The 11970-nt window shown below is 41.9% G+C and overlaps 1 protein-coding gene across 2 annotated transcripts in view; it reads left to right on the top strand.

The window, feature by feature from the left end:
- Positions 1-471: 471 nt before the first annotated feature.
- DENND2B (DENN domain containing 2B) overlaps positions 472-11970 on the top strand; it is a 201060-nt gene continuing 189561 nt past the window's right edge. Inside the window, exon 1 of one of the 2 annotated variants that reach the window (XM_045290875.1) lies at positions 472-547. In XM_045290875.1, coding sequence (XP_045146810.1) covers positions 540-547 — 8 coding nt within the window. In that variant the 5' untranslated portion in view covers positions 472-539. The remainder of the gene's footprint in view (positions 548-11970) is intronic. The other variant, XM_045290880.1, reaches the window with a different exon arrangement.

Here is an 11970-nt window from a genome sequence, read left to right on the forward strand (position 1 = left end):
ATCCACTCGATGGCAGTGAGTCTGTCTGTTGGAGGGACAAAGGAAATATGTTTTGAGATATTTCAGACTAACTGGTTCTAGACTGGGTCCTTGGACTGTCTTCAGCTCTGACTCTAACTGAATTATTTAACCTGCCTCATTTGAGCACTTCTCAAATGAGATGATAGCACCGCAAGTAAGGTGCTGGATATAGAATATTCTGCAAGTTTATTGCTGTGTAAAGGCAAGAAAAGGTGACCAGCGTATCGTGCTGAAATACCAAGTTCACTCAAAGCAACAGCAACAAAACCCCTACTGCTTTCAAGTCAATTCCAACTCCCGGAAACCCTGTAGCACAGAGTAGGGCGTCCCCATGAGGTTTCCGAGTCTGTACCTCTACTGAAATGGGCTGTCTCTGGGTTTTGCTACAGAACAGCGGATGGGTTCGAGCCCAGCACAGGACCCTCGTGCTGTGGGGTTCCTGACATGATTCAAAGCTGCTGCTGACGAACATTTCTCTCCAGAAAAGACAGGCTTCACTAAAACCAGCATGAGAATGAATGGAAAGGTAAGTCGATTTACCGCCAAAGTTAACAAGCGTATCTTGAGTACATGCTTGCTGAGCAGTGAAATTCACGGTGCTAAAAATGAAAGCTAGACCTCTTGTCCCTGACTCTGTAGGAGTCGTCCATAGAAAACCGTCAGCGTCCTTCTGCGCCTCGTGCGTCTTTACGATGCTAGTGGAGCTCGTGTGTTCGCTTTGTAAGAAACCAAAGGAGAAGGTTTTTCCAAAGAAGAGAAAAAACGAGTCTGTTTATCTAGGCCCTCCAGAAGCATTTCCTGCCAGGCAGTTGACATGCAGCTTTGGCACAGTTTCAGGACCAATCTGCTTCTGTTTACCCTTCCCAATCCTGCAGCTCCAAGGACATGAGATGAGGAATCTCTTTCAATGCTGTCCTACATTTTAGAAGCCTGCTTTTGTAACACTCTAGGATCGGCTCTTTGATACGAGAGCAATGAAAATTCTTGTCTCGCTAAGTTAAAAGGAAAATGCATGTGTTTTAATGGAAGAGTCAAAGCCCTCCAGTGAGTTAGCCCAATAAAGTGGACTTTGACTATTCCTTTCCCCTAAGATTGCTGGAGTAAGTCTCTCTGTTAGAAAGCTCAACGCAATTTCATCCAAACATATAAAATGTCTACATTATGAAGTCAGGGTTTAAAAACTCCACCACACCAGGAAAAAGAAACTACCAGAGTATATTATATTTAATTCATGTGTAATTTTTTGCATGGAATTTCATAGATAGTTTATAAAATAAGGTAGATAACATATTTGAAATATTATATATTTACTTAAAATGTGTATTCCTTTTTAAGGAGCCAATTAGTTTCTAGAGTTTTTCCCCCAACTCATACAGAATATAGTGCAGGACTATAACTATGATAATCCTAAAATGCATATGATTTTCACTAAGTATAAATATCTTTGAGAGAACATGATCTTGTTGTTAGATGCCATCGAGTCGGTTCCGAACCCTAAGTGACCCTGTGCACAACAGAATGAGACCCTGCCCGGTCCTTCACCATCCACACAGTTGTTCCTATGCCTGGGCCCATGGTTGCAGCCACTGTGTCCATCCATCTCATCGAGGGCCTCCCTCTTTTCTCTGCCCCTCCACTTTTCCAAGCCTGATGTCCTTCTCTAGGGGCTGGCCTCTCCTGACAACGTGTCCAAAGTATATGAGATGAAGTCCCACCATCCTTGCCTCTAAGGAGCACTCTGGCAGTACTTCTTCTGAGACAATATGATATAATGTATTCATTTAGAGATAAGAAACTTACATCTGAAAGAGAGTTAGGGTCATATGACAGTAAGTAAGCTATGTGCAGCTCCTAGGGTCTCGGTTCATACATGCACAGACTCATTCCAAACACACGTGTTTCAGCATGTCCCTGTGGTCAGTAAATGGCTGCAGGCAAGTCCTCTCAGTAATACACTTGTCTTGTTGATGTTAGGTGCCATCAAGTTGGTCCCGACCCATAACGACCCTCTGTACAACAGAACACGGCTCGGGCCTACCCCATCCTCACAATTATTTCTGTGCCTGAGCCCACTGTTGCAGCTCTGCCCCTGTACTTTTTACCAAGCATGCCATCCTTCTCTAGGGACTATTCTCTCCTGAAAAAGTCTAAAGCATGTGAGACGAAGTCTCGTCATCTTGCCTTCTCAGGAGCTTTCTGGCTATGCGCTTGCAAACCCAACCCAACCCATTGCCAGCGAGTCAATTCTGACTCACGCGACCCTGTAGGTAGAACTGACCCTGCGGATTTCCGAAAGGATAACTAACTCTTTATGGGAGTAGAAAGCCTCATATTTCTCCACCTGAGTGGCTTCTTGTTTCCAACTGCTGGTCTCAAAGTTAGAGCCACCATGCCCATCTTAGGATATGTTAATTAGGGTGCTGCTTTTAAAAAGGGCCAATCAAAACAGCGGTTTCTGAGGGGCTCCACGGGGCTTGTTAAATTCAAGATAGAGAGACTATGCTCACTGTTGGGGATCCCAAAGGAAAAATTTCGATAGACTTTCTCTGAGGACACAGGATGGTCACAAGGGCTTATTAGGAAGGAGCTGGTAGAAAATGGAACACTCCATTGGTGGGGAAAAGGCCAAGGAAGGTACACCAAGGACATTGTTTTTTTCCCATTACAAAAATTTATCTCCTAATTCTTCAGGGTAGCAATAGCTATTCCATGAAAATTCCATTGGGAAAGCTTACTCCAGCCACCCAATAGCCCCGATCTTGCCCTTTCAAGCTTCTTGTTGTTCCCCAAACTCAAAAACCATCTCAAAGGAACACAACTGGAGTCCCTTCCTCGGGGAAGTATTGGAGAGATGGAAATCTCGCTGTCAGAGGGTGGGCATGGCTCTAGAGAAAAGCTATGTTGAGGAGGAATTTCACATTCTGCTATTTTCATTTAATACTGGTTTCTATGATTTTATAGCAATGCTTTTTAATGTAATTAGGTATTACAGTAATTATGAGCAAATTTATGTCTTCTTTGCTTAGTAGTGTTAAATATATTAATTATTGTTTAACTCGCGTGATTTGCCAGAATGAGCTGAAAATGATTCTGTGACTCTGGTCAGCACCAGCAGTATAGGTCACAGTCACTGGGGGCCACAACCAGGGGGATGAAACTGAAATGAACCGTGAGAATGGGTGGCAAGAAAATCATGTTAGTGTGCAGATCAGACCTGGGCTGTGGGCCTGGAGCCAGTCGGCCGTTCAGATTGGGAACCTCTCTGGAACATCAAATCAGAATAGGATCACAACCAGATCACCTCTGACAAGTAAAGATAAGGTTTCCCGGTGTGTCAGAGACCAAGAGGAGAGGAGAATGGCACTCAGAAACCAACAGGACTGGTAGACAAGCACGTGCCAACGTTCAGGGTCTGGAGTGTCAACTCCAATGGCTGCCATTAGAATCTGGCCTCTTAGCACTTTTAGACAATATAGATGGCTCTTTTCACAGAGTTTCAGCTTCGTTGGGTGGCACGATCCTGCTTTCACAGATGGATAGTGAAGGTTTATACGTGGAGGTGATTGCTGCTGTGAGGGACTAAGACGTCAACACAACTTGCTGAGGACAAGCGCAACCTGGCTTAGAGGCTAGAGTTGCAAGGATAAAAAAAATCAGCGAATATAAGGTCCCTGCTGGCACCTCACTCAAAGAGTTACTTGGGTCTTAAGAATTGGTGATTTCTGTTTCTTCCATGATTTCTGATCTGTTTTGAAGCCCTATTGACTACTGGACTGCTTTGTCCTGTAACCTTTTATGATCATTGAATGACTGCCTTAGCTTACTCCCGTGAACTCACTCCGCCTTAATTTCTAGGACTTCGAGCTGTCTATTCCACAGGAGGAAATAGAGAGTAGCCAACACAAAGGAGTGAGACAAGCAGGCTGACTAAGACAATGCCTTCTGTTGCTCAGGAAATGTCTGTTACTGCTCTCATTAGGACTGAGCTCATCCCCAAGCAGACGACTGGGCCTGTCATTGAGCAGGCCCTTAATAAATCTTTTTCAAATATTTAATAACAGAGTTTGCCAGTGAAGGAAGTCACTGGGGAACAAGAGAGCAAGTCTTGACCCAGGGACAGAGCTAGCGGCAGTTATCAAATATGATAGAGATGGAACTGTATTTCTGTACTGTAATATCCTGGAAGTAAACAGAGGCACAAAGAAGTGACTCACCTGTCTGAGGCCAGAGAAAAATTTAAGCAGCACTGGAAATTAAACCAGGAGCCCTCATTACTAGATTCATGATTCATATACTAAACAAATGGTTTGTGAAGATTCAAAACATTGCTTAAGCATGCAAAATTTTGTTAATATTAAAGTTTGCGTAAGTGAGATTTTAAAGATGATGGAATCTAATTGATAACTTCCTTGGTCTTTAACTTGTAGATAATCTCCCTTTTTAAAAGTGCTTATTATAGTAGTGATTATGCAGAGAAAAAGCCCGTGATGAAAATGTAGTATAAAATTGTGTTCTTTGTTCAGCAAGTTAAAACAGGCTGGTCTGTAAGCAATTATTATCTTCATCAAAATTCCTCGCTCTAATGTTTTGGCTTCATTGGCCCTGCACGTATGCCTTCTCAAACAATTGGATGAATTTAAAACCCTTTAGATATGTTTGTGCTTATATCTTAACATAGCATCAGTTCAACAGGAAAAGGAGAGGGGGAAAAAGTAAGATTTGGCATTGGTGCATAATTTGAAAAAAATAAAAAATGAAACACGCACATACACACACAAACTAAAGTAAACAAGTAGCGTTTACACCCTGCATACAGATGCACATTCTTCATTCAGCATTGCAGTGCCCTTCGTAGCAATCGTCCAGCTAGGGTGCAGAGATGTTTTTCTTTTCCTTACTCTTCGAACATGTAACGTTTCTGGGAAAATTACCAGCGCATTGGTGGTATGGATCATGCTTGGTGGCTGCCCGTTATATGTTTTTAGATGGATGATGCCTTCTAAAGCAATCTTAATCTGCCTCATTTGTTTTGATTTTGGCCTTCCCACACAATAACAATAAGAAATGTGTTCTGAATTCTTAGGGACCTACTGAGGTACCTGCTTGGGAGAGTAGATGGCTTAAAACAATTAGCTTTCAAATTCTGAATTTGCTCACATGCCAGTGACTATGAAGAATGCGCCTTTGGACAAGATTTGGAACATTGCTAAATATAATCTTTTAAGATTAAAAATATCCACACATGCATTTTGAGACTTATGTAATTTTTTTATGGTTGGACTAGGGTTCTAGTTATAGTCTGTTTACTTGGTGATTATGTAGTCAAATATTTATTGTATATATTAATTTGAAACTACAATTAATTCAATAGCTATTTATTGAAAAAGTACCATTCACTAAACATGAATGATGGAGCTCATTCCTATACAAAGATTAATAGTCTGTGCCTTTAAGAGATACACAGTTTATCTGAATTGATGCAGATCGGATTGTGGTGAATGAGACTTAGGAACAAAAGTTATGGTCCATGAATTGTGCCCTGGGGACAAAGAGAGGGAACAATCTGTTCTAAGGTTAGGAAAAGTTAGAGAAGGTTTTCATAAAAAAGTAACATTTGAAATGTGCCTTTAAATAGCATACCAGAAGTGTTAACCTTCATGAACTATCTGAGAAAGAGGTCAGAGCATAGGATACCTGAAGCCAGCAAGGACATTTAAAGTTTGAGCTGTCTGGAGGACACCAGGTGCAAATATCCAGGAGGCAGAAGAAGGTTCACGTCTAGAACTCAAGAGGGAAAGAGGAGAGCTTGACAGGAGAATTTGGAAATATTCACAGGCTTAAGTGAAGCAGTGCACGTGGGGGGCTTGCCTAGGACCAGGCTGTATGTAGAAGAAGAGGGAGTAAAGGACACTGAAAACGAGTGACCGGAGAGGGCGTTGATAGTGCTGCTGGACTGGCAGAGCATTTCAAGAAGGCGGTTCAAATGCCATAAAAAAAGGAACAATTAGAACAAGACAGCTTTGAGATGGAACTAGTGTAATAGTTGGAAGGATATAAAAAGTTGGAAGTAAAAGTTTAGGAAATTTCCCAGAAAATAGAACGAAAACACAATGATTTTCCAATTAAGGGATCCATGTAGGAGGTCCAACATACAAGTAATAGGCGTTCTAGAAAGAAATTGGAACAGGAAAGGAAATATATCAGATAAATAATATAGGAATATGTTTATTGGAATTGAAGTACATGGGTTTCTAGATTAAAAGGGCTTCAGAAGTACCTAGAGTAGTGTTTCAAAAAGCACCCACACCAAGGCATGTTCTCTTTCGATGAAGACGATCTTACAAGTTTTGAGAGCTAAAGAAGGGTTAGATTCTTTAGCTTCAATATAAGAAATTATATGACCAGTGGAGCAATGCCTTCCAAAATCCTAATCAAAATATTTAAACCTGGAATTCATTACCAAGCCAAATTATCCATCAGTGGGAGAATAGTATGGAATCATTTTTAGCTCAGCAAACTATCAAAATAGAAATTCACTTCCAGAAGCGGGATAAACGATGGCACCCTGAGGGCACTGCAGGGGATGCGTCCGATCGGAATGTGTTTGGATGGTTGAATGTGGAACTAGGACCTGCGCTGTGAAGCTTGATCTAATTCACAACCAAACGTTTAAGTTATCATTATTATTTTTACTGCCCTTGTCCCTTTCTCAGAAAACTCCTGGAAGAGGTACTCACAAAATTGAAGCATTAGAACACAAAAATAAAAGGAAAAGAAGAGGTCCAGGAGGCAGGAGAATTGTTGGGCAGTGTTATTTTGGGAGGAATTTGCAGTGAAGCCATCAATTTCTTTTGCCGAAATGATAATGGTACTTTTTCCACCAGTGTCAGTATTGTTGATCACACATCATTTTCACTTGAGATTCTCTGAAGGTTTGCTTTTGCAACAGTAACTCAATTATCATCAGAATCTCCGTGTTGCTTTCTTGACATGATTGGTAAAGATAAAATGGGTGCATAAGCAAATGTGGTGAAGAAAGCCGATGGTGCCCGGCTATCAAAAGATATAGCATCTGGGTCTTAAAGGCTTGCAGTTAAATAAGCAGCCATCTAGCAGGTAAGCAACAAAACCACACTGGCCTGTGTGATCATGAGGTGTTGATGGGAAAAGGTATCAAGAAGTTCAAAAACAAGCAACCAAATTGGTGTGAAGGGGCATGGATGTAGTGGAGATCCAAAACCCCTTTGTAAGATAAGTGAACAGCCCCTCTCAGAAGGGCCACAGTGCATCACAAATCCAGGGTGCAGTATAGTACCGATGAACCACATAGCTATCTTGTATTCTTTAATATTTCTTCCCCTTAATATCATGGTTTTTATTTGTTTTACCTCATTAATCATGCTAGATTTGCATAGGTTCATTTGTATATTTAAGATGGTTTGATACAAGAAAACCAAGATCAATAACCCTTCAGAAACCGTAACAGGAGTAGCCGTTCCCTGAGGGTACAGGAAGAGAGGGGGTGGGGAAGGGGGGAATAAGGAGCTGATAGCATTGACGACTGTATAATGCCACTTGATGGGATCGAACAGCAGAATTGTATGTGAATGCATATATTGAATATATAAGATGTGGCCAAAAAAATAATAATAAGGGTTCCTGGGGAGTAGGGTGGGTGTGGGTGGGAGGGGATATGGGGGAGCTGATATCCAGGAGTTTGAGAAGAAAGAAAATGTTTTGAAACCGATTGTGGTGGCAATCGTACAATCCTGCTTGAGGTGATGGAACTATGGGATGTCACGATATCTGTAGGCGCTCCTAATAAAAGGATTAAAAAAGAATCTCTGTGCTGGAAAGCTGGAGCTCTTGACAGTTAGATGGTGATGCATCACATTTGGTGGTAAAGAGCACACACATATGCTTCAAAGTGACAGCTTCCGATCTATCTATAACCTAGACAGTTTGAACTCTGAAATGCCCTGGCCCTGATTAAGGGAAAGTTGATGGATGAGTATCTAAGAGGAAAGAACCAAAGGCAGCAAGGAACGCTTGGCAATGGCAACCTACGGAGCGAAGGAGGAAATAACAGATCCGAGAGCCAGGAAGAACTTGCCCTTCAGGGATCGTTCTCAGAAATGTGGGGCAGGCTCCTATTTGGTTGGCAATTAGAGCAGATGCATCCAGATTGCTATCCCCTTCTGAATGAAGTTTCGATCTTAAAAGTCATCATTATAATTAAGCAAATGTTAATGTGAATAACCTTTTCATAACTTAGAATTTTACCAGAAACTCCCTAAGCAACTCATTCCATTTGTCAAGAAAAGATTTGTGTTACTGTGCTGTTTATTTAAATCCACTAGCATGTGAATTTGGTCCTCTCTAAACTAGACATCCTCTTGCCTCTAGCCTCTAGATCAAAATGCCCCACGGAGAGTGCTCTGTGGCTCCCAGGCCCTACCTCTATAGATTTCAATTCAGGGGATCTGGAGCGATCCTGGACTAGAGGACTTGCCTTTTGTGAAGCCCCTCTGGTGATGTCTGATAGGCCCCAAAGGGCGAGACCCACCTTTGGTTCGAATTTACTGTGCACATGGCAGCCACAGGAATTTTCCTCATCCACGGTATGCCACTCTTCTACTAAAAGAAAAAAAAAGTTATTGGCTCTCTATAGTCTTAAGCATAAAATACAAACTCTTCAAATACTGTTTTCAGGGTCTTCTAGACTGTCAGGGCTGGGCAGTGTTTTCTACGTAGGTTTGTTGAGTTGAACAGATAGGATGGCACCTACGGATGACAGCCGTCTAACAAAGCCTATTGCTGATGTCATGTGTCCAGCTTGGGTTAGGACAGCGCTTTGTGCTCCACTTAACTGGTCTGTGACCCAGTCTACTGCCCTGGCTCACATGGCTTTGGTGCATGGGCAGAGAGGGTGGACATGGGCATCGGTCAACCTGTTCTCGAGGGCTTACACTCAGAACCTATTGGCTGGAATGGTCACATGTTCCTCCCTAATTGTAAAGTGGCTGGAAGTTTTGACACTTTGGACTGGGAAGGATATTGGTAAGCACTAGTAGTGTCTGCTACAGGCCCTAATCTGCCTTTTTAGCTTCTCTTACTCTAGTCAGATGTGAACTAGTCACTGTTTTTGCAGCTAGTTTCATACTGCTGACAGCTCAGGCCATTCATTCGTCTTTATATTCTCTCCCCTTTTCTATTTATTGAAATTCTAGTAACCATGAGAGGTTCCGTTCAAACACTCTTTCACTTAGTCTCCAGTGAGAATCGTTCTCTAATACTTATGCAGATTCCCACCTGTCCTCCTTTTTTATGTATTTTATTCCATTTATTTTATTCTGATTGCTTGTATCTGCCTTTCTCTCTAGATTGTAAACTTATATGTCTTCATTTTTTACTGGTGTGAAAACCAGTGTTTTACATGTTTAATAAATATGTGTAGAATGAATAAATAAATGAAAAAACTAGCGATAGATAAAACCATGTGTCTATGTTTTTGCTGTGAGCCCATTTTCTGACCAAACATCTGGAGAATGGCTGGCAGACGTTGTTGGGGTTGTCAGGTTCCGTTGGGCTGGTTCTGGCTCATGGAAATGCTACGTTCAACAAACCACACTGCCTGGCCTTGCACCATCCTCGCAGTTATGAGGGCCCCACCCTTGCAGCCACTATGTCAATCCATCCATTGAGAGTCTTCCCTTTTTGTCTGCCCAGCTACTACAGTCTCGCAGTAATGATTAAGGACTTCTGGTGGCAAAATTCTGTAAACTTGCTGACAAGAGTAAATCTTTCTGTAATCTGGAGATTAGATTCAAGATGGAACAAAGATTGACCGTTACTATCTAAAAATAAGTAAAATTGTAGACTTTAATTACTCCCAATTAAAAATTGTCTTCCAGCCCCTTTGACTGTGTTTCCTAAAGTGGGGGATCCCGACGCCCCCAATAGGGGGAGCCACACTGGAACAATCCAGGGGAGGGGGGAGGGGCTGAAAAAGGAGATACAGTGTACCTACATTTTATCCTGGATTATTGGCTATAATACAAAAGTTTTTCACCAGTGGGCGGGTGCTGAGTAATTTTTTTTTCTTTCTGAAAAGGTAACAGTAGGCCAAGTAAATTTGGGGACCTATGCCCAAGGAGAAGTAAGGGGACCATTCAGCAAGAGAGCCAAGAGAGGGGCCTCCAGGTTTGGTGGGCTGCCTCCTCGCCGGGTAAAGAGCTGCTGCCATTTCCTCTCATCTTTGCTCACATCCAGCCCTGCGGTGTCAGTCAAGCTTCCCTCCTCCTAGCCCATTTCTTGTTCTTCTCGGTGTTAACTATGTAGATACGAAGGCATTCCCCATTCCAACAATGCTCACATGTATCACTCAGGGAAATTCTGTGCATCGTGCTGCTCAGCTATCATCTCCTAACGCTTGTTAAAATGAGTAATCGGGAAAAAATGAGGAGCTGATGCCAAGGGCTTAAGTGAAGAGAAAATGTTTTGAGAATGTTGAGGACAACGAATATACAAATGCGCATTACACAATGGATGGATGGATGTATGGATTGTGATAAGAGTTGTATGAGCCCCCAATAAAATGACTTAAAAATGAGTAATCAGTAATTTGGTGTTAGAAACAATACCCTGTACAATATTATAGAGCAAAAACAAGGAAATGGACTTAGGGCTGACTTGAACCTTTTGTGAGCTGATAAATGTAGTGAACTCTGGTTTTAGGTTTTATACGTTTTATACATAATGGAACCAAAACAACAAACAAACAAAACTACCAAGTGTAACTGCCATTGAGTCCATTTGGACTCAGCGGTCCTACAGTACGAGGAGAACTGCCCCTGTGGGTTTCCAAGACCGTAACTCTTCATCGGCATGGGAAGCCGCATCTTCCTCCCACGGAGCCTCTGTGGTTTCAGCTGCTCACCCAGTAAGCCTCGCATCAGCCACTACCCCCCGGGCAGGAGTGAGTGCACAGCAGTGTGTGGTAATCAGACTTGGAAATGCAGTCTGGAAAAGGGGGTGAGTGTTGCAGTTCATTTCTGCTTTCCTTTCAGTATTTTAACAAACTAATAGTTTTAATCTTATGTTAAAAATCTGAATGACAATACTTAAGTACGTGATCATTACTGATTTCCAGGTGAAATTTGTCAGCTCAATAAAATGAATATATGTCTTAAAGCACATTGTTCTTGCCTTAAATTTTTAATGGACTTTTACATATTGTAAGAAAAGAAAATGGAAAAATAATAAATTATTTTTATAATTTATCATGGGTTCGTGAGGGAGGGAGGGTGTGGGGAGGGAGGGGGAAAATGAGCTGATACCAAGGGCTGAAGTAGAAAGCAAATGTTTTGAGAATGATGAGGGAAACAAATGTACAAGTGTGCTTGACACAATGGACGGATGGATGGATTGTGATAAGAGTTGTACGAGCCCCCAATAAAATGATTTTAAAAAGAAAGAAAAGAAAGTGTCTGCTGACTATAGCATCCTTGCGGCGCATGTCCCACAGATGGTCGTCGCTGTCAGTCCTCCCGCAGCAGGAGGGACTGCTCGCTGGAGGGACTGTTTCAGAAAAACAGACAAACCAGGAAGGATTTACAAACAGATGTGGAGTTTTAGAGCCACATCTGCATGCTAACCAATGTTGCTTACAGAAGCTGTTTTATAGTCTGAACTTGTGTAAAGTGATACTTCATGAGCAGACTGCAGGTTGTAATTCTGCCAATCCTACCAGTTGATGGGGATAAAGCATGGACCCTGAAACTTGCTCTCGAATGGTAACCCTTGGATTTCTTGGAGATCATGGATTCTCTTTGAGAATTTCATACAAGACATGGATTTCTTTTTTTTTTAATCGTTTTATTAGGGGCTCATACAACTCTTATCACAATCCATACATACATCAATTGTGTAAAGCACATTTGTACATTC

This window comes from Echinops telfairi, unplaced genomic scaffold (assembly GCF_000313985.2).
Source record: "Echinops telfairi isolate 266 unplaced genomic scaffold, ASM31398v2 ScPeMD7_60;HRSCAF=208, whole genome shotgun sequence".
In the NCBI taxonomy this organism is placed as follows: domain Eukaryota; kingdom Metazoa; phylum Chordata; class Mammalia; order Afrosoricida; family Tenrecidae; genus Echinops; species Echinops telfairi.